At 41.2% G+C, this 23,784-nt stretch overlaps 1 protein-coding gene across 1 annotated transcript in view; it reads right to left on the reverse strand.

The window, feature by feature from the left end:
• Positions 1 to 18,393: 18,393 nt before the first annotated feature.
• The window catches only part of LOC127529037 (uncharacterized), a 488,416-nt gene continuing 483,025 nt past the window's right edge, over positions 18,394 to 23,784 (reverse strand). Inside the window, exon 2 of the mRNA XM_051931347.1 lies at positions 18,394 to 19,044. Coding sequence (XP_051787307.1) covers positions 18,910 to 19,044 — 135 coding nt within the window. The 3' untranslated portion in view covers positions 18,394 to 18,909. The remainder of the gene's footprint in view (positions 19,045 to 23,784) is intronic.

Raw genomic sequence — 23,784 nt, forward strand, 5'->3', positions numbered from 1 at the left:
AAGACTTCTTTGAAGAAATATGACACAAAATAAGTCTATGACGCAGATTCTATGCCATTTTATATGACTTTTATATCATTATTTTAATAATATACATACACTATATGTGAACTAGCGGCACGGTGGCGCAGTGGGTAGCGCTGCTGCCTCGCAGTTGGGGGACCTGGGGACCTGGGTTCGCTTTCCGGGTCCTCCCTGCGTGGAGTTTGCATGTTCTCCCTGTGTCTGCGTGGGTTTCCTCCGGGCGCTCCGGTTTCTTCCCACAGTCCAAAGACATGCAGGTTAGGTGGATTGGCGATTCTAAATTGGCCCTAGTGTGTGCTTGGTGTGTGGGTGTGTTTGTGTGTGTCCTGCAGTGGGTTGGCACCCTGCCCAGGATTGTTTCCTGCCTTGTGCCCTGTGTTGGCTGGGATTGGCTCCAGCAGACCCCCGTAACCCTGTGTTCGGATTGGAAAATGGATGGATGGATATATGTGAACTATAAAGCAATACATGTATAATTTCGTGCATTTTAACCAGTTTACATCTCTCAACTTGTTAAAAATTTGTATATAATAAATTTACATGAACCTTTACTTCAATAATAAACACTGTCACAAAAACCAGACATAAGAGTCATGAAAAGGTTTGGGGCAGCCACCGTTGTAATTAATTTCCTGGCTGCAAAGTCGAACAAATGAATTCAGCACAGATGTGCACAAAACCGAGTCCACAACAGAACTGAGGGAAAAGGTAAAAGGTGGAGGCTTTTAAAGGAGAAGACAGGAAGTGAAGTGAAAGGGGTCGGGGTCATGAAGGTCTTCTGTCATTGGTGCGAGCCCGGACGTGACATCACAGGGGCCGGAGCCAGCAAGGTCTCCTTCCATTGGCTTGGTCCCGGAAGTGACATCAAGAGGACCAGGGGCCTCATGTATAACGCCATGCGTAGAACTCACACTATAACATGGCGTAAGCAAAAAAGCGGGAATGTGCGTACGCACAGAAAAATCCAGATGCAGGAATCTGTACGTACGCAAACTTCCACGTTCTTCCGCTACATAAATCCCGATCAGCATGAAAAGTAACGCACGTGCACGCGCCTTCTGTCCCGCCCCAACTCCTCCCAGAATTACGCCTCTTTGAATATGCAAATCAATATAAATAGCCTTCTGTGAAAAGACAATGGGAAAAGCACGGGGAAAATATAAGAATTTCAGCGAATACCAAGTGGAGGCAAAGGAAAAACGTACTATTTGTTTGGTTTAAACAGTGGTATAATCAACAAAAGGAAGTTGATCGAGTGACAGAGTGTCGGAGAAACTCAAAAGCTCAAGTTCACAAAGTCGCACAGTGCCCAAAATAAAAAAGAAGTCACATATCAAAGTCGCCGTGAAAAGGTGAGTCGTAGCCCACCGTCTGAGTGTCATGTGAAAGCTTATTAGGGTACAGTGAAAAAAAAGGCACAGTGTGAAAAATGTCAACTTTAATCTCAATTTCCACTTTAATCACATAGTTTATTTTGCCATTAAAGTAGAACATCATAAACTTCATCTTAAAATCGTTTAAATTACTAGTTTCTCAAATTCCATTGTAACTAAAGTAGCACGTTAAATGCTTTGTTCTGTATTTGATCTTCTATGTGCTCAGTGTGTGAATCACTACCTGCTTCTTAAACAGGCTTTCTCTTTCTCAGAGAGGACACATAATCCATTACATTCGTGATATTACAGCTCTCTGAATAATTAAAATACTGAGATGTATACGTGATATCTTTTTCATGATGATAGAAATGAAAGCATGTTATTAAACATGGGAACACGGTGGCGCAGTGCTTGTTCATGTCTCACGCAAGAGGCTTGCTGCACCATGCCCGACCTTCGATGAAATAATTTATTACAGAAGTACTGTCTCTTTCAAACATACTAACCTCCAATTCCTGTCCTTACTTTTCTTTCTCCAAATACCCAATTGCCACACAATCAGCTCTGTAATAGACATGAAGCCATTTGTAAGCTTAGAACGCTGTTTCTTCAAAACTTTTAAGGAACATTGAAACATCTTCGTAGTACATGTTTAATTATTCTATCCGTCTATCCTTCCAGTGTCGCGTCAGCACCAGCAAGAATACAACGCAATGCAGGAACAATCCCTGAACTAGCTAGCGCTGCGGCACCGTGTCCTCACGTTTAATTATTAACAATACAGATTATTTAAATGAAGTTAGAGTTTTATCTGTATAATATAATCAACATATTTTGCTGCATTTCATCTTAAAAATGATATCGTCATCATATGTAAATACGCACTTTATAAAGTGGCGCAGGTTGTGCAATATTATAACTGTAGTGCAAGTTTACAGTGAGGTAATTGTACTTATAAGTACAAACAGTTCTACAAGGAGCACTTGATGGACTGATTGAGTGCGTTTATAGTTCTTGTGATTAAAAACTTTTTCTAAACCGCGAAGTCCGTACAGGAAAGTCTCTGAAACGTTTTGCTTAGGCTCAGGCAGCATCTGCTTCATGCTGTATACTGATAATTCTCTTTCCAATTAGCTGCTGCTGTGATTCCCCACTCAGATACAGTGATATAAATACTCCGAGTGGTGCAGTGAGAGTAATATGGAAAAAGATGATCTGCTGTGGCAACCCTTAACGGGAGCAGCTGAAAGAAGAAGATGCATTGAGAGTAACAACGCTAAAGCAGTTATGGTATTTGGAATACTATGGCTATTCCCTGGACCATTATATTGCTGCAGGTTAATTACAATCAGATGCATTACACTAATAAACAATATGCAGTTAGTTTCAGTGTATTTATAAAGCCGCGTGAGGAATGTGGACTTAAGAAAGAAAGGGTAACCACACAGGAACAGTAGCACTGCTTTGACGCTGGGTGCCGCCAGTCTGCAAAACCGAGCGTAGAAATTGTATACGCCAGGGTATGAGGTACCGTGAAAATGCGCGTGGCTTTACGCCAAGTTTAGGTTTTATATATCGCAATTTGAGCGTGGAAACATTCGTACGCAACATTTCTGTGTGTACACACCGTTTATACATGAGGCCCCAGGTGGGATCTCCCGTGAATGGTCTGCAGGCAAGGGAGAAAAAGAGTCAGTGCACTCTGCCACATCCCGGTATGTCTCGGAACTGCCCTTACTCAAGCCCTTTATCTGCCTCCCATGCGCACATTATGTTTGTATTGCGTGCGCACCTTGCTGTGTAATTATTTCAATGAACTCATGGTATTGTTGAGCACATAGTGTCCCCATTTATACCCCACTACGCAGCTGCTGAATTTGATCACTTATTCACACATATAATAATAATAATAATAATAATAATTCCTTACGTTTTTATAGCACCTTTCTTACTACTCATTTGTAAAAATAAGTAAATAAATAAAATAACAGAAAGGAAGCCCACTGGACACAAACCAGTGATCAATTTAACTGCGAGTCAGCAATCTTACTCCTACCACCACCTCTTCCTGTTAGATACGCCGCATTATAATTTTGAGCACTACTTTTTTATTTTAAACTGTCATAAATAAATTATATTAAAAAGGTTTTTTAAAAGGCCAATTTGAAGCAAAGAGGGTAATAATAATAATAATAATAATACTAATAATAATAATGCATTTTATTTATAGGGGCATTTCACATTAGCAGTAAATCTCAAAGTGCAACATAAAAAGATTAAACAAAGGCAAGGCAAGATAAAAACAGAGATAAAACAACAATAATTATAGTATTCTTGTTAATAAGCTTTCCTAAATAGAAAAGTCTTTAGCTGTTTTTTAAAACAGCCTACAATCTGCTGTTTTCTTAGGCTCTCTGGTAGGGCATTCCAGAGCCGTGGAGCAGCGGCTGCAAAGGCTCAGTCACCCATTGTATGAAGCAAGGTTATTATAGTTTTGCCTTTTTATATTAGTTTTTATTTCTATATTTTTGCTGACCTTACTTGGAAATTCAGTTTAGTTTTAGTTTTCCTTCATTGTGTATTTTTAGTTTTAGTTTAGTTTTTATTTCACAAAGACATTTTTATTTTATTTTTATATATATTAGTTTCTGTTTTAGTTTTAGTAATTATGACATGGAGCGCCTACAGAGTTAGTTTTGTGTCACAATCAGACAGAACTGTACACTTAACAGATTTGGATATGTTAGTGGAAGCTTACTACACCACATAGTTTATTATCTGGTCTTGCTTTTGTCTGATAAAAACAAGCATAATCAAAACTAGACACTGAATTTGAACAATTTTACACAATTTTATACTTTTTAAAATATTTTCTCATGAAAATCACAGGGGCTTAGGAAGAACAGGGCTCTTAGACTTGAATGAGTGTGCTGACCCCACCTAGCTGTATTGAGGGAAACAAAGAACAACAAGCATGTAGTGTGAAGGTTAAGGGCAGTGAGTCTTGAATAGACCACCATAAAGGACAGTAAACCCATAATGAGCAGAGCAAGAGCAGGTAATAGGAGTACGGATAGGCATAAAACAACAGAGACAGCGTCTGAGATTAAGAACAACATATACATTATCTAAACCTGTTTATCCAGAGCAGGATCACAGGAAACCTGGAGTCTACCACAGCAGGTTTGGATGCAAGGCAGGAAAAATCCCTGGTATGCAATATGTATGATAAGGCTGATGTTAAGAACAAAAAGAATATGATGATTTCAACTATCTATTTTGAGAGAGGGAGAGAAAAACATTGAAAAAAGGGAGACAAATATTTTAAAATATAATTCTGCTAATGGGTTACTTTCACAATATCAGGTATTTTGAGTTGTGAATATGAACTAAAAAAGATAAATTAATAAATATGGAATAAATACAAAACCCCATTAGTATGTTTAGTTTTTCATCACTTGTCAGACTCTCTACATTTGTTTGTATCGCTTTGTTGTTAAACGATGTTTTTAAAGCAAAAGTGATTGATCAGCAACAATATGCTGATCTTGTATGATGACCTAGTCAGTCTCGATCACTACCGTTTTATTTTCAACAACCGGGAGTGGTCTCCTCGAGACTTTCTTGTATACTCAGGTATGGGGATGGATATTTGAGGAGTAAACCGCAAGACAATGATTATATTTTTATATTATGTACATTAAGGAACCATCAACAACAAATCAAATTAATAATATATTGAACAATTATTATAAAAGTAAAGTTGAATAAATCGGACTCTGCAGCTGTATTAAAAAAAAAAAAATCGAGTATGTGTTCAGGTAAAGTACCACTTCCGGGTGATGGATTTGGCCCAAAAGTTAATACAGATCTATGGTGTAACAACCACATGCCAAATTTCATCCATCTATCTAGTTGCATTTTTGAGTTATCGTGTTTACACACACACAGACACACACACAAACACACACATGCACGTGCGTACACACACAATTCCAAAAAATAGTATTGTTGGACACTGGTTAGTCTATAACGTCAAGATTCATCAAAATATTGAGGTCGAATTTTTTCATGATTACTGTATTTTCTCTATACTTCGTATATGAGAAAGTAAAAACGATTTCTCCTTTGCGAAGTGGCAGGTGAATTGCTGTCAACAAAAAGCACACACCTGAGAAATAAACTGAAATGTTACTCGTGATTTTTCTGTCCATATGGTAAACATTTTGTTGACCAGTACATTCTGATTTCAGCTGTTTGACTTTACATCTTGATATACAACAATCACAAAGAAAGGCGGCATGCATATCGCTTTCTATTTCACACGCTTTACGCACCCGCACTCAGCTTGCTCTGTCACCACAAATGCTGTGAGAACAGCTGCCCTCCGTCACCAGCCACCGTTCACTGGATGAATATGTGCGGGCGGTTCGTGGTGGATGACTTTCTGTTTTAGTTAAAACTTACAAGGGTTAAAGACTAACGGCAAGAATATTCATTCAAAAACGAAAACTAAAAATATTTTAGTAAATTATTATTTTATTTCAGTTAGTCTTTCCAGCTACTTTAATAGTTTCGTTTAGTTTTAGTTTTTCATTTCGTTTTTTGTTAATTATTTTATTTCATTTTACGAAAATGTTTTTTTAATAATAGTTTCAGTTTTGATTTTAGTTTTAGTTAACTATAATAATCTTGGTATGAAGTTTGGTCACAGGGGGGCGAAGGCAGTAGGTATTTGTAAAACGGAGGTTTCTTGTAGTGGATTGTAATAAAGTAAGTAAAAACTTAATAGGGTAAGTAAAAACTATTTTCTTTTGTAAGTCAATCAAAAATGCTTATGCCTAAAAAAAGATTGTCCTGTCAAAATCAGAGACTCTTTCGCCTTGTTGATATTAATCATCTTTAAATTAAATGCTGCCAATAAGAAATAATAGAAATCACCGCGCTTCTTTCTATCTTTGACGAACTAACATTTTATTGAGTGAAAAAAATGACTGCCCCTGACAGATACACTTAGTCAGTAGTGTGTGCGACCTACGATTTGTGAGTTTGCGTGTGTGTGTTGTGTGCGTGTACGTGCGTGTGTGTGGTTTTGTCAGTTTTACTATAAAAACAGTTAGACACCAGTTATTTGTGAAGCAGGAATATTCTGGTCATTCTGATCCCTGATCAACATTTAAAAGAAACAGCGCAACTCCAGTGTTTTCCTCCATAACATCCTTTCAGCAAATAGAACTAAGTTCCTTGCTAAAGCAGATTGCCCTTTAATGAAATGCTTCCAATACGGAATAACAGAAATCATCGGGCGGCTTTCGGTCAATGATAAACCGGCGTATCATGAGGTGAAAAAATGGGGTGTACTGCGATTGAGATCAATGCTTTCTGGTAACTCGGCTTTTGAGGAAGAATCTGTCATGGGAAGGACAAGAGGGAGTGAGTGAGGCGGGTACAATGAGCCGGGGCAGGATGGAGCGGGGCGAGGAGATGGGTATCTGTGTGAGTGTTTTAAATAATGAAAGGAAATAAAGTGCTTTGAATTCGAGGACCCCCAACCAAGATGGCGTACGAAACAAAACGTGGCAGACAGGCATATGCTACTTGTATAAAATACATGCAATAATGACAACAATATTGAAGCAATGATGAAGCGAAGGGGAGATGCTAAACTTAGATGGCCGCGCGCTGTGCCTGCCTGTAAATTCCAACCAATGTATATATCTGAACCGACCTATATATCCAAACGGATCTATCTCATCCAGTATATATATATCTGAACTGATGTATATATCTAAACCAATCTATTTAAACCAATATATACAGTGCATCCGGAAAGTATTCAGAGCGCATCACTTTTTTCACATTTTGTTATGTTACAGCCTTATTCCAAAATGGATTAAATTCATTATTTTCCTCAGAATTCTACACACAACACCCCATAATGACAACATGAAAAAAGTTTACTTGAGGTTTTTGCAAATTTATTAAAAATAAAAAAACTGAGAAATCACATGTACATAAGTATTCACAGCCTTTGCTCAATACTTTGTCGATGCACCTTTGGCAGCAATTACAGCCTCAAGTCTTTTTGAATATGATGCCACAAGCTTGGCACACCTATCCTTGGCCAGTTTCGCCCATTCCTGTTTGCAGCACCTCTCAAGCTCCATCAGGTTGGATGGGAAGCGTCAGTGCACGACCATTTTAAGATCTCTCCAGAGATGTTCAATCAGATTCAAGTCTGAGCTCTGGCTGGGCCACTCAAGGACATTCACAGAGTTGTCCTGAAGGCACTCCTTTGATATCTTGGCTGTGTGCTTAGGGTTGTCCTGCTGAAAGATGAACCGTCACCCCAGTCTAAGGTCAAGAGCACTCTGGAGCAGGTTTTCATCCAGGATGTCTCTGTACATTGCTGCAGTCATCTTTCCCTTTATCCTGACTAGTCTCCCAGTTCCTGCCACTGAAAAACATCCCCACAGCATAATGCTGCCACCACCATGCTTCACTGTAGGGATGGTATTGGCCTGGTGATGAGCGGTGCCTGGTTTCCTCCAAACGTGACGTCTGGCATTCACACCGAAGAGTTCAATCTTTTCTTTCTCATGGTCTGAGAGTCCTTCAGGTGCCTTTTGGCAAACTCCAGGCGGGCTGCCATGTGCCTTTTACTAAGGAGTGGCTTCCGTCTGGCCACTCTACCATACAGGCCTGATTGGTGGATTGCTGCAGAGATGGCTGGCCAGCTCTAGATAAAGTCCTGGTGGTTTCAAACTTCTTCCACTTACGGATGATGGAGGCCACTGTGCTCATTGGGACCTTCAAAGCAGCAAAAAATTTTCTGTAACCTTCGCCAGGTTTGTGCCTCAAGACAATCCTGTCTCGGAAGTCTACAGACAATTCCTTTGACTTCATGCTTGGTTTGTGCTCTGACATGAACTGTTAACTGTAGGACCTTATATAGACAGGTGTGTGCCTTTCCAAATCATGTCCAATCAACTAAATTTACCACAGGTGGACTCCAATTAAGCTGCAGAAACATCTCAAGGATGATCAGGGGAAACCAGATGCACCTGAGCTCAATTTTGAGCTTCATGGCAAAGGCTGTGAATACTTATGTCTATGTGCTTTCTCAATTTTTTTATTTTTAATAAATTTGCAAAAACCTCAAGTAAACTTTTTTCACGTTGTCATTATGGGGTGTTGTGTGTAGAATTCTGAGGAAAAAAATGAATTTAATCCATTTTGGAATAAGGCTGTAACATAACAAAATGTAGAAAAAGTGATGCGTTGTGAATACTTTCCGGATGCACTGTATATCCTAACCAATGTATATCAACCAATACATATATCTCATCCAATGTATATATCTGAACAGATGTATTCAAACCAATGTATATATCCAAACCAATGTATCTCAACCAATGTATATATATCAGAACAGATCTATGCAAACCAATTTATATATATCTCAACCAATGTATCTGAACCAATGTATATATCTGAACGGATGTGTTCAAACCAATGTATATATCTAAACCAATGTATCCCAACCAATGTATATCTCTGAACCGATATATATTTGAACGGATGTATTAAAACCAATGTATATATTCAAACCAATGTATCTGAACCAATATATATATATCTGAACCGATTTATATATTTATGAACCAATCTTTTTTTCCTGAACAGCCCCTCATAATATATATACAGTGGAACCTCGAGATATGATCACCTCTGTATACGAGAAATTCAAGATACGAGGAAAGTATGAGCGAAAAATTCAGATCTAAATACGAGCATTGGCTCGCGTAACGAGCCACGAGCCAGGCTGTGGGTATAGCTCGCGGCTTAGCGAGGGGGCGTGGTAGCTGTAGCAAGCCGCAGGGCGATCTGCGGTGTGGGTGTTTCTCACCTAAGTGCACAGGTGGGAAACTGCCCACATCCATGATTGTTCCTGTGGCTGATGGACTGCAGCTGCCATGTCCTCCCCGCATATATAGAGAAGCGCGAACCGGTTAAGGCCGAGAAGAAGTAAAAGAAAAGAGAGGAGAGAGAGAGAGAGAAAGAGAGAGAGAGAGAGAGAGAGAAAATGGAGCTTGCAGGAGGAGGCAGGAAGCAGCAGTAGGAGAAAGTCGGTGCGGGAGAGCGAGCGAGTGCAGGCTCGCGTGTAGCTGAACAGTGAGCTGAACAGGTGAGCCAAACAGCTGAAGCAGGACGGTGTAGAGAAGGTCAGCTGCATTAAGAGTGTCTCGCCTGTTGCAGAGCCCGCATGGGAGAAGCAGGTGAGACGCTGACTCTAACAGAGAAGAAGCACCGGGGATTGTCATCTGTTTTTTAAAGACTACTTCCTGTTGACGTTTTAACCTCGTGTTAAAGGATTGTTATTCTTGTGTATTTTAAACCTCCACTTCACAACTGTTTTAAGGATTATTTATTTAAAGATGTATTGAATGCTCTACTACACTTTGGAGACCTGTTTTGATTCTTTTAATAATCAGTTATATTATTTACCAGTGTTATTTATTAAAGGTAGACTACAGTATATATTATTTATCAGTGTTATTTGTTAGGAAAATTGATTTTTATGTTAATATTTCTGGGGTGCGGAACAGATTAACTGGATTTCCATTATTTTCAATGGGGAAGTTTGTTCTAGATACGAGAAATTCGCTATACGAGCTCAGTGCTGGAATGAATTAAACTCGTATCTCGAGGTTCCACTGTATATATATATATATATATATATAATATATATATATACATATACACACAGTATAGTATATACATATACAGTATATACTGTATATATTAGTGTTAATTAATTAATATGCAGTGATTTACATATATAGATAGATAATTTATCCTAAAGGAAAACAGTTGCCCCTTCTACTCTAAATTTTTGCTTCTTTTGCCACAGGAATTGCTACTTTTGGCTAGAATATGGATGGATTTAGCCAGGATTTATTCCATTTCTCTAAGACACATTTGGTGCTTAAGCCACATACTCTTCTCTTTGAAAATTGCCAGAGTTAAAGTTTTTAGATTTATTTTTGACAGCACCTTACACATAGTTCTGTTGCTGCACCTGATATTGAAATACCATTGAATTTTTTAGTGATTACATGTTTCTGCTTCACCTGTTTCACCTACTGTTCTAATGTTCTTGCTATTTTATGTAATTCTGCAGCTTAATATTTAAATATAAATTCTTGTTTGATCATCCAAGTTCCTGGTAAAATACATTGTATGTACAGTGGGCCTGTGCTTTGGATAGCACTACCCATGTACCCTGCTGCAATGAATATATTATACTCCTACCAATTTACTTTCAAAGAAGAGAAGTTCATTGAAATTTGTTATATTGATCAATACATAAGGAAGTCTCCAGGTTGCAATACCATCTTTATTACAGAAAAATCTCCATCTCCTAACTCTCCCTCTAGGAACTCTCCTCCCAACCCCTTTCCCAGTTCAATATATACTATATCATCTCTTACAGTGCCACCAACTATACAATATTAATAATATTAATAATGCTACATAACATCTCCCCCTTTCTTAAGTATCTAACTCCCTGTCTAAAGCTGGCTGGTGTGGTAGAAATTTAACATCTTATTAAAGAAAGAAACATCCTCTAACAGGAGAATTCTATAATCAGGCAGGAGAAAAGCTGTTCATTGAAGCTTTTAATTACTCCTCGGCGAAATGCCTGGGAGGGAGCATTCATCAAAATCAGTCTGTTACAGCCAGGCCAGAATGATCAGAATGGTTGTAGAAACAAAGAATTGAGGTTAATTTTATAAGTGGGTGAATTTACATACAGTATAACAACAACAACAACATTTATTTATATAGCACATTTTCATAGAAAAAGTAGCTCAAAGTGCTTTACATAATGAAGAAAAGAAAAATAAAAGACAAAATAAGAAATTAAAATAAGACAACATTAGTTAACATAGAAAAGGAGTAAGGTCTGATGGCCAGGGTGGACAGAAAAAACAAAAAAAACTCCAGAAAGCTGGAGAAAAAAATAAAATCTGTAGGGGTTCCAGGCCACGAGAATGCCCAGTCCCCTCTGGGCATTCTACCTAATATAAATGAAATAGTCCTCTTTGTAGTTAGGGTTCTCACGGAGTCACTTGATGCTGATGGTCATACAGACTTCTGGCTTTTAACCCATCCATCATTTTTGGAACATCATGGTACTTAGAGTAGATGGTGGTGCCACCACCAAAAGGACACCGGAAAAGGAAACAGAAGAGAGAGTAGGGGTTAGTACAGATTTTAGAGCCACCATGAATAGTTATTATAATGAATTGGATATACAGAGTATCAGGATTAAATTACAGTGAAATTATGAGAAGGCCATGTTAAATTAATGTGTTTTCAGCAGTTTTTTAAAGTGCTCCACTGTATTAGCCTGGCGAATTCCTACTGGCAGGCTATTCCAGATTTTAGGTGCATAACAGCAGAAGGCCGCCTCACCACTTCTTTTAAGTTTTGCTCTAGGAATTCTAAGGAGACACTGATCTGAGGTTGCGATTTGGAATATAAGACGTCAGACATTCCGATATATAGGATGGGGCGAGATTATTTAAGGCTTTATAAACCATAAGCAAAATTTTAAAGTCAATCCTGAATGACACAGGTAACCAGTGTAGTGACATCAAAACTGGAGAGATGTGCTCGGATTTTCTTTTCCTGGTAACGATTCTAGCAGCTGCATTCTGCACTAGTTGCAAACGATTTATGTCTTTTTTGGGTAGTCCTGAGAGGAGTGCGTTACAGTAATCTAGTCGACTGAAAACAAATGCATGAACTAATTTCTCAGCATCTTTCAATGATATAAGAGGTCTAACTTTTGTTATGTTTCTTAAGTGAAAAAATGCTGTCCTAGTGATCTGATTAATATCCATCCATCCATCCATCCATCCATTCTCTTCCGCTTATCCGAGGTCGGGTCACGGGGGCAGCAGCTTGAGCAGAGATGCCCAGACTTCCCTCTCCCCAGCCACTTCTTCTAGCTCTTCTGGGAGAATCCCAAGACGTTCCCAGGCCAGCCGAGAGATATAGTCCCTCCAGCGTGTCCTGGGTCTTCCCCGGGGCCTCATACCCGGTTAGACATGCCCGGAACACCTCTCCAGGGAGGTGTCCAGGAGGCATCCTGATCAGATGCCCGAGCCACCTCATCTGACTCCTCTCGATGCGGAGAAGCAGAGGCTCTACTCTGAGCCCCTCCCGGATGACTGAGCTTCTCACCCTATCTTTAAGGGAAAGCCCAGACACCCTGCGGAGGAAACTCATTTCAGCCGCTTGTATTCGCGATCTCGTTCTTTCGGTCACTACCCATAGCTCATGACCATAGGTGAGGGTAGGAACATAGATCGACTGGTAAATTGAGAGCTTCGCCTTGTGGCTCAGCTCCTTTTTCACCACGACAGACCGATGCAGAGCCCGTATTACTGCGGATGCCGCACCGATCCGCCTGTCTATCTCACGCTCCATTCTTCCCTCACTCGTGAACAAGACCCCGAGATACTTGAACTCCACCACTTGGGGCAGGATCTCGCTACCAACCCTGAGAGGGCACTCCCCCCTTTTCCGGCTGAGGACCATGGTCTCGGATTTGGAGATGCTGATTCTCATCCCAGCCGCTTCACACTTGGCTGCGAACCGATCCAGAGAGAGCTGAAGATCACGGCCTGATGAAGCAAACAGGACAACATCATCTGCAAAAAGCAGTGACCCAATCCTGAGTCCACCAAACCGGACCGCCTCAATGCCCTGGCTGCGCCTAGAAATTCTGTCCATAAAAGTTATGAACAGAATCGGTGACAAAGGGCACCCTGGCGGAGTCCAACTCTCACTGGAAACGGGTTCGACTTACAATGCGGACCAAGCTCTGGCACTGATCATACAGGGACCGAACAGCCCTTATCAGGAGGTCCGGTACCCCATACTCTCGGAGTACCCCCCACATGATTCCCTGAGGGACACGGTCGAATGCCTTTTCAAAGTCCACAAAACACATGTAGACTGGTTGGGCAAACTCCCATGCACCCTCCAGGACCCTGCTAAGGGTATAGAGCTGGTCCACTGTTCCTCCTGAATCCGAGGCTCAACTATCCGATGGACCCTCCTCTCCAGGACCCCTGAAGAGACTTTTCCTGGGAGGCTGAGGAGTGTAATCCCTCTGTAGTTGGAACACACCCTTCGGTCCCCTTTCTTAAAGAGGAGGACCACCACCACCCTCCTTTAACCGCCACCTTATCGTGGTGGAGGGGTTTGCGTGTCCCAATGATCCTCTGAGCTCAGTTGTCCAGGGCTTTATGCCTCTGGTAGGGCCACCCAAGGCAAACTGGTCCTAGGTGAGGGATGAGACAAAGAGCGGTTAAACAAACCTCCTATGATGGATGAAAACTTTGGACGGCATTTTCCCTTGCCCGGACGCAGGTCACCGGGGCCCCCCTCTGGAGCCAGGCCTGGAGGTGGGGCTCGATGGCGAGCGCCTGGTGGCCGGGCCTGCACCCATGGGGCTCAGCCGGGCACAACCCGAAGAGGCAACGTGAATCCCCCTTCCCATGGGCTCACCACCTATGGGAGGGGGCCAAGGAGGTCGGGTGCAGAGTGAGTTGGGTGGTGGCTGAAGGCGGGGACCTTGGCGGTCCGATTCTCGGCTACAGAAGCTGATCTGATTAATATGCGATTTAAAATTTAGATTACAGTCAACAGTTACCCCTAAGCTTTTTACCTCCGTTTTGACTTTTAATCCTAATGCTTCCAGTTTATTTCTAATAGCCTCATTGTATCCATTATTGCCAATCACTAAGATTTCAGTTTTCTCTTTATTTAACTTGAGAAAGTTACTATTCAGGGCGGCACGGTGGCGCAGTGGGTAGCGCTGCTGCCTCGCAGTTGGGAGATCTGGGGACCCGGGTTCGATTCCCGGGTCCTCCCTGCGTGGAGTTTGCATGTTCTCCCCGTGTCTGCGTGGGTTTCCTCCGGGTGCTCCGGTTTCCTCCCACAGTCCAAAGACATGCAGGTTAGGTGCATTGGCGATTCTAACTTGGCCCTAGTGTGTGCTTGGTGTGTGGGTGTGTTTGTGTGTGTCCTGCGGTGGGTTGGCACCCTGCCCAGGATTGTTTCCTGCCTTGTGCCCTGTGTTGGCTGGGATTGGCTCCAGCAGACCCCCGCGACCCTGTGTTCGGATTCAGCGGGTTGGAAAATGGATGGATGGAAGTTACTATTCATCCATTCTGAAATACAAGTCAGACATTGTGTTAGTGAATCAAGAGATTTGGGGTCATCAGGTGCAATTGATAAATACAGCTGTGTGTCATCAGCATAGCTGTGGTAGCTCACGTTGTGCCCTGAGATAATCTGACCTAATGGAAGCATGTAGATTGAGAAGAGCAGCGGACCCAGGATAGAGCCTTGTGGAACACCATATAGGATGCCATGTGTCTTTGAGTTGTAATTACCACAACTAACAAAGAATTTTCTCCCTGCCAGGTAGGATTCAAACCAATTTAAGACACTGCCAGAGAGGCCCACCCACTGAATAAGGCGATTTTTAAGAATATTATGATCAATGGTGTCAAATGTGGCACTCAGATCTAAGAGGATGAGAACAGATAAATGGCCTCTGTCTGCATTTACCCGCAAATCATTGACTACTTTTAACGAGTGCAGTTTCTGTGCTGTGATTTGTTCTAAAACCTGACTGAAATTTATCAAGAATAGCATGTTTATTAAGGTGCTCATTTAACTGCATAATGACTGCCTTCTCTAGAATTTTACTTAAGAAATGCAGGTTAGAGATGGGTCTAAATTTTTCAAGAGCAGAGGGGTCGAGGTTATTTTTCTTAAGTAGGGGTTTAACTACAGCAGTCTTAAGACAGCCTGGTAAGACCCCCGTATTTAATGATGAATTGTCAAGAACATTATCAATTAGCACGCCCGATACTTCTTTGAAAAAATTTGTTGGTATTGGGTCAAGGACGCAGGTGGAGGGTTTCATTTGAGAAATTATTTTATGTAAATCAGGTAAATCTATCCTAGTGAAAGAGTTCAATTTGTTTATAACGGAATACTGGGGTTTAGGAGGATCCTTAGTGTTGGGGAGATATACTATGTTATTTCGAATATCATTCATTTTTTGATTGAAAAATACAGCGATAGCCTCACAGGTTTTACTGGAAGTACTTAGGATGCATTCCTTTGAGTTACTTGGGTTTAACAGACGATCAATTGTTGAGAATAAGACTCTGGGATTACTAGCATTGTTATTTATAATCTTAGAGAAATAGCAGCACCTCTCAAGACGGACTGTGTTATTGTATTCTGTTATTTTAACTTTTAATATTTCATAGTGGATAGTTAGTTTAGTCTTCCTCCATTTACGCTCAGCTCTACGGCATGCTCTCTTTAAATCAGACACTCTTTGGGTCTTCCATGGTATAACAATGCTAGAAGATTTTTTAACTATCTTTTCAGGTGCAACTATGTCAACAGCAGCTCTCACTTTAGTATTAAATCTTTCCACCTTATTATTTACATTATCCTCGCTATTATAGTTGGCACTATAAACGGACTGATTGCTTAGAATGTTTGTAAGTTTTAAAGCTGCTGATGAGTCAAAGAAGCGTTTTTTAACAATATGCTTCTCATGAAAGTTTTCTATCAATATTTCTATATTAAAAAGTAGAAGAAAATGGTCTGATAGACCAATATCAATGACCTGTTTTATATCAACTTTTGGTCCTTTAGTAATCACTAAGTCTAACGTATGACCTGCTTTATGTGTAGGCTGATTGACGAGCTGTCTCAAATCAAAAGAGTCCAGGAGGTTCATAAATTCTTTTACTTTTTGGTCACACTGATTATCTATATGAAAATTAAAGTCGCCGACTATTAAGAGTGTGTCATAGTTCGTAATTAAAATTGACATTAAGTCAGAGAATTCCTCAAAAAAAGACGCGTTGAATTTTGGAGGTCTATACACGGATAATACTAGAACGTGAGAATCTCCATGGATAACAACGGCGAGATACTCAAAGGACTTGAATTTACCAAAACTGACATCTTTACATTTTAGCCGGTTTGAGTAAATGTTTGCCAAGCCACCACCTTTCTTTCCTTGGCGATCTGCATGAGTAAAACTGTAATCCGGAGGCGCAGATTCGATTAACACTAGAATTACCAGAACCTACGAAAAAACTCGTAAATCCGTCCCACCTTAAATCGCGTCTTAAATCCGTTTGCACCTCTCCGCCAGAGTCCTTTGTCATCTAAATGTGCTGATAAACAAAAGGTACTAGCAGCCAGCTATTCCATCCCCCCACCGACTTAGAACGAATTTCTCCTAGCTCATGCCTTGCCTTGATTTGATTATCTGGGATTGAAGTGGAGTTTTAGAGTGGAAATAATATAGTGTTATTTGGAATACACGCATTTCATGTGTGTTCCGTTTCTATAGTAGTCTGTGCAAGCACATTTTTAAAACAGAAACGTTTTTCATATTCTAATAGTAAATGACAAAATGTAGGCATAAACTATATAACGTATGAAGCCTGAAGTCCATATATCAAAGAAACACTTTCACAAAAGGTACAAATAAGAGAACACGTGCGCTTTTATTCAAAAATATAACTGCACAAAAAAAAAAGCCGCGTTAGCATGCCACATTGACATTCTTACTACAACTGCCGCGGTGGCGTAATGGTATCAGCTCCTGACTGGGGATCAGAGGGTGGCGAATTCGATCCCGCACGGCTCCACTTCGAGAAGTGAACTGCTCTTATTCTTACAATTTTAGAATAACAACATAAATTTGATTTCAGTCTGTAATAGCCGGTGTAACTTATGATACTGGTAAAGGTTAGCTTTTTTTTTTTTTTTTTAATTCACTTTTCATTCTCGCAGTCGCATTCAGAATCAATCCATACAACCCCATCTGACATAAAGACGCGCTATAGGTCTGCAGTGTACCACGATGCATACTACCGCCCCCCCCCCACCCCAAAAGGGTTCTGACACACAAACGCTGGCGAAGCTGCCTTCTTCGTATCTCACCGTCACTTGAAATCAGCAGTTCTTAGCATTGCACCACGCAAGCTGTCATATCAACCACCAACTGTAACTTGCTTTCTTTATTCTTCGGTTATACTCTTGAATAAAAATGCACTTTTATTTATGTAAAAACAGCTGTGTCAGATGGGGTTGTATGGATTGATTCTGAATGCGACTGCGAGAATGAAAAGTGAATTAAAAAAAAAAAAAAAAAAGCTAACCTTTACCAGTATCATAAGTTACACCGGCTGTTACAGACTGAAATCAAATTTATGTTGTTATTCTAAAATTGTAAGAATAAGAGCAGTTCACTTCTCGAAGTGGAGCCGTGCGGGATCGAACTCGCCACCCTCTGATCCCCAGTCAGGAGCTGATACCATTACGCCACCGCGGCGGTTGTTGTAAGAATGTCAATGTGGCATGCTAACGCGGCTTTTTTTTTTTGTGCAGTTATATTTTTGAATGAAAGCGCACGTGTTCTCTTATTTGTACCTTTTGTGAAAGTGTTTCTTTGATATATGGACTTCAGGCTTCATACGTTATATAGTTTATGACTACATTTTGTCATTTACTATTAGAATATGAAAAACGTTTCTGTTTTAAAAATGTGCTTGCACAGACTACTATAGAAACGGAACACACATGAAATGCGTGTATTCCAAATAACACTATATTATTTCCACTCTAAAACTCCACTTCAATCCCAGATAATCAAATCAAGGCAAGGCATGAGCTAGGAGAAATTCGTTCTAAGTCGGTGGGGGGATGGAATAGATGGCTGCTAGTAGCTTTTGTTAATCAGCACATTTAGATGACAAAGGACTCTGGCGGAGAGGTGCAAACGGATTTAAGACGTGATTTAAGGTGGGACGGATTTACGAGTTTTTTCGTAGGCTCTGGTAATTCTAGTGTTAAAACAGCTGCGCCATCTGAGCTAAGCCACGTTTCACTTAGTGCAATAAAATCTATTTTTTTATCACTAATAAGATCGTTGATAAAAAACGTCTTGTTGGTTAAAGCTCTAATATTTAATAGTGCCATATTTAATGTTTAGGAGGGGCAGAGATGAGTACTATGTGCGTTATTGATATTTGGAACAGGAACTAAGTTATTTTTATTAGCGCCGTTCTGTGTGTATTTTTTGTTTAATCTATAATCTGTTTTTATAGTTTTAATACATTGTTCATCTAAAGTAGTAATTTTAATTAAATTATTGGTGTTTATGCCGTATTGCCTAGATTTTCTACGTGCATCGAGATTGGTAATTACAGTATTTATGTTGTGCACTTTAATGGAAAATTTTATTAAACAATTATCATGTCCTAGCACAGCAGTAGCATTTCGGAAGGGGTTAAGAGCAGAGATAGATAGTCAAGATAAACGAATTACCTTAGATATGTTTTCGGAGAGGACCCGGGCGCCGAAACTGTTCGGATGCAGGCTATCTCGCTTGAAAAAACGCGGTCTTTCCCAAAAGAGGTCCCAGTTGTTGATGAACCTGATGTCTTGATTCTTGCAGAAGCCCTGCAGCCAGTTGTTTAATCCTAGCAGACGACTGTAGTACTTGTTTGATCGTCTGACGAGAGGGAGTGGACCCGAAATGAAGATCTTTGCCGATGGGGTCCTCTCCTTTGTGTCTTTAATTAATGCTGTGAAGTCTGCCTTGAGGATCTCCGACTGTCGGTGCCTTATATCATTTAGATAGATAGATAGATAGATAGATAGATAGATAGATAGATAGATAGATAGATAGATAGATAGATAGATAGATAGATAGATAGATAGATAGATACTTTATTAATCCCAATGGGAAATTCACATTCTCCAGCAGCAGCATAATGATACAATAAATAATATTAAATTAAAGGATGATAATAATGCAGGTGAAAAACAGACAATAACTTTGTATAATGTTAAATGTTAACGTTTACCCCCCCCGGGTGGAATTGAAGAGTCGCATAGTTTGGGGGAGGAACGATCTCCTCAATCTGTCAGTGGAGCAGGTCAGTGACAGCAGTCTATCGCTGAAGATGCTCTTCTGTCTGGAGATGATACTATTTAGTGGATGCAGTGGATTCTCCATAACTGATAGGAGCCTGCTGAGCGCCCTTCGCTCTGCCACAGATGTTAAACTGTCCAGCTCCATGCCAACAATAGAACCTGCCTTCCTCACCAGTTTGTCCAGGCGTGAGGCGTCTTTCCTCTTAATGCAGCCTCCCCAGCACACCACCGTGAAGAAGAGGGTGCTCGCCACAACTGTCTGATAGGACATCTGCAGCATCTTATTGCAGATGTTAAAGGACGCCAGCCTTCTAAGGAAGTATAGTCGGCTCTGTCCTTTCTTGCACAGCGCATCAGTATTGGCAGTCCAGTCTAATTTATCATCCAGCTGTACTCCCAGATATTTATAGGTCTGCACCATCTGCACACAGTCACCTTTGATGATCACGGGGTCTATGAGGGGTCTGGGCCTCCTAAAATCCACCACCAGCTCCTTGGTTTTGCTGGTGTTCAGTTGTAGGTGGTTTGAGTCGCACCATTTAACAAAGTCATTGACTAGGTCCCTATACTCCATTCCTGATGCAGCCCACTCATCCTCCAGCCCATTCCTGATGCAGCCCACGATAGCAGTGTCATCAGCGAACTTTTGCACATGGCAGGACTCCGAGTTGTATTGGAAGTCCGATGTATATAGGCTGAACAGGACCGAAGAAAGTACAGTCCCATGTGGCGCTCCTGTGTTGCTGACCACAATGTCAGACGTGCAGTTCCCAAGACGCACATACTGAGTTCTGTCTTTAAGATAGTCCACGATCCATGCCACTAGGTATGAATCTAATCCCATCTCTGTCAGCTTGTCCCTAAGGAGCAGAGGTTGGATTGTGTTGAAGGCGCTAGAGAAGTCTAGAAACATAATTCTTACAGCACTACTGTCTCTGTCCAAGTGAGAGAGTGATCGGTGTAGCATATAGATGATGGCATCCTCCGCTCCCACCTTCTCCTGATATGCAAACTGCAGAGGGTCAAGGGCGTGTTGAACCTGTGGCCTAAGGTGGTGAAGCAGCAGCCTCTCCATGGTCTTCATCACATGTGATGTCAGAGCAACAGGCCGAAAGTCATTCAGCTCACTAGGACGTGATACCTTTGGGACTGGGGTGATACAAGATGTTTTCCAAAGCCTCGGGACTCTCCCCTGTTCCAGGCTCAGGTTGAAGATGCGCTGTAGAGGATCCCTCAGCTCCGATGCACAGACCTTCAGCAGTCGTGGCGATACTCCATCTGGACCCGCTGCTTTGCTGGCACGAAGTCTCCTCAGCTCTCTGCTCACTTGCACTGTTGTAATTATGGGTGGGGATGTCTCTCCTATGCTGGTATCAGCAGAAGGATGTGTGGAGGGTGCAGTACTCCGAGGTGAGAGTGAGAGTGGGTTAGGGTGGTCAAACCTGTTAAAGAAGTTGTTCATTTGGTTTGCTCTCTTCACGTCTCTCTCGATGGTGGCACCCCGCTTCGAGCTGCAGCCAGTGATGATCTTCATCCCACCCCACACTTCCTTCATGCTGTTATTCTGCAACTTCTGCTCCAGCTTTCTCCTGTACTGCTCCTTTGCCGCCCTGAGCTGGACTCGGAGTTCCTTCTGCACGCGCTTGAGCTCATGCTGATTACCGCCTTTAAAAGCCCTTTTCTTCTGGTTCAAAAGGCCCTTGATGTCACTTGTAATCCATGGCTTGTTGTTAGCATAGCAGCGTACAGTTTTTACTGGAACTACAATGTCCATACAGAAGTTGATGTAGTCAGTAGTGCAGTCAACAACCTCCTCAATGTTCTCACTATGAGATCCCTGCAGGATATCCCAGTCTGTAGTTCCAAAACATTCTCTCAGAGTATTCTCAGCCTCCGGGGTCCACTTCCTGAATGATCGTGTGGTTACAGGTAGGACTCTAACTTTTGGTTTATAGTGAGGCTGAAGCAGAACCAGGTTATGATCTGCTTTCCCAAGCGCTTTACACCAGCATGCAAAACAATTACTCCAACTGCCCTGTTCTTGTGCTTCTCATAGATTGCCGGCGCACGTCTCATCACATCTCGGACATGAGCACCAGGAAAACAAGAAACAAAAGATTTTCTATTAGGGTATGTGATATTGAGGTTTCTAACAATAGAATCACCTACCACTATTACATCACCAGGAGCTGAAGGCGAACTGGGGACGCTTAGAGGGTCGATCCGGTTCTGAGTTACGATGCTTGCCTGTGCCGATGGAGGTGTTCTGGACTAACCCCTTCCTTTTCCGGTGTCCTGTTGGTGGTGGCGCACTACCCAAAGCTCCATGATGTTCCAACAATGATGGATGGATTAAAAGCCAGAAGTCTGTATGACCATCAGCATCAAGTGACTCTGTGAAAACCCGAACTACAAAGAGGACTATTTCATTTATGTTAGGTAGAATGCCCAGAGGGGACTGGGCGGTCTCGTGGCCTGGAACCCCTACAGATTTTATTTTTTTCTCCAGCCTTCTGGAGTTTTTTTTTGTTTTTTCTGTCCACCCTGGCCATCGGACCTTACTCCTTTCTATGTTAACTAATGTTGTCTTATTTTAATTTCTTATTTGTCTTTTATTTTTCTTTTTTTCATTATGTAAAACACTTTGAGCTACTTTTTGTATGAAAATGTGTTATATAAATAAATGTTGTTGTTGTTGTTCTGGCCTTGAACCCCCGCCTGCATAGCTGAAATACGCTGAGGTCATCATCCATGTCGCTCCTACTTGGCGCGGGGGTGAAGTTGACTTGAGCGGCACAACGCGGGGTTGATGTTACGCCGATAACAGATGGCGAGGACTGTTTATCCAACAGCCGAGCCTTCAGATCTCTAAGGTATCTTCGTCTGGACAGGAGTTTCTGAATCTGTTCGTCGAGTGCCTGGAGTCCCTCAACTACTACTGCAACAAGATTCATCTCACTGTCGCCCATTGTCTGCTTCTGCTTCCACTTCGTGCCCTAGGAAGAATGAGACAGAGAAAGAGATTAGCTAGCAATGCATACATTTTATTTTGGTTGGTTCATTGGTTTACATCCAAATGATTTATATAAAACAAAAGTCTTTTATTTTATTTTGGTTCTTCTAATACCTTTTGAGATGAGCTATCACCCTTGAATTTTCTGTGCATATAACAACTGTCCATTCTAGTTTATAGGACATCTGCTGATTTCTTACTCATCTCTTAGTCATCCTTCAGTACATTTTGTATATTACATCAACCTTTCTTCTGGGACATTCTTTATTTACTTGACCATCTCAGTATTTTTCCTGAACCAGTTCTTATATTTCAGTGTACATTTTGTTGTTCACTTGACCTTTATCTGGTTTCCTGGTGTGCCTGAACAGTTTTCTGACATTCATTAACTCTTTATGCTATTTGTTTAAGATGAATGCTATGTTACCCTAAAATTACTCTTCCACATTAGCAAAAGAGAAAATAACAAAAACAGAATAATCTGTTTGATTTGCATTATGGTCCCGTCTCATAGTCTTTTAAGCATACACAGCCCTTCAAGGTGGTCTTCCCATTTTTTTCAGGGACTAACAAAACAGATGGGTTCACTGTTGGAATTGACAACACTCAAAGGATGAATCCCTGTGTGATTAAAGCAGAGTAGCAGGAGGCACATCACAAGATGGATCCGGAGGTGCACCACTTGCCGAATCTGCATGTGGTGCACAGGGGGACAGACACGCTGCATTCCACACTTTATTGTCACCAAGCACGTAGCTACAGGCATGGGATTACTGTACTGTGGTAATCCTTTAGGCACATGCTTAAGCATCTTTACTTGCATTGTGTCCCCTTTGGCAGTGACAGGATACAAGCTCCTCTTCTATCATCCGTGTATTTCTTCATCCTCTCCTGTTTAGCAGTAACTCATTGTGTTATGCTTGCATTATCTAGTCTAACAGATGTTGACAAAGGCAACACATTCAATTTAGTACGCATCTTGTGCTCATGAAGCAGTTCAAAAGGTGAAATACCCATTGTCGCATGTGGAATACCTCTAAAGATATGAAAGAATTCCGTAATGGATGATTTCCAGGGCTTGTGTTATAAATGAAGCATTTGCGCTGTTTTCTTGAGCACTTGATTAAATCTTTCATTTGTCCCATTAGCCCGAGGGTGATAATTAGCAGATCTTGTGTGCTGAATGTCCCTCTCTCTTGTAAGAATGTGGACAGGATAGAGGAAGTGAACTGAGGACCATTATCAGATACCAAGCATTAAGGCTTGCCATGGTGAATGAAAACAAATACTAACAAAACAACT

This window comes from Erpetoichthys calabaricus, chromosome 8 (assembly GCF_900747795.2).
Source record: "Erpetoichthys calabaricus chromosome 8, fErpCal1.3, whole genome shotgun sequence".
NCBI lineage: Eukaryota > Metazoa > Chordata > Cladistia > Polypteriformes > Polypteridae > Erpetoichthys > Erpetoichthys calabaricus.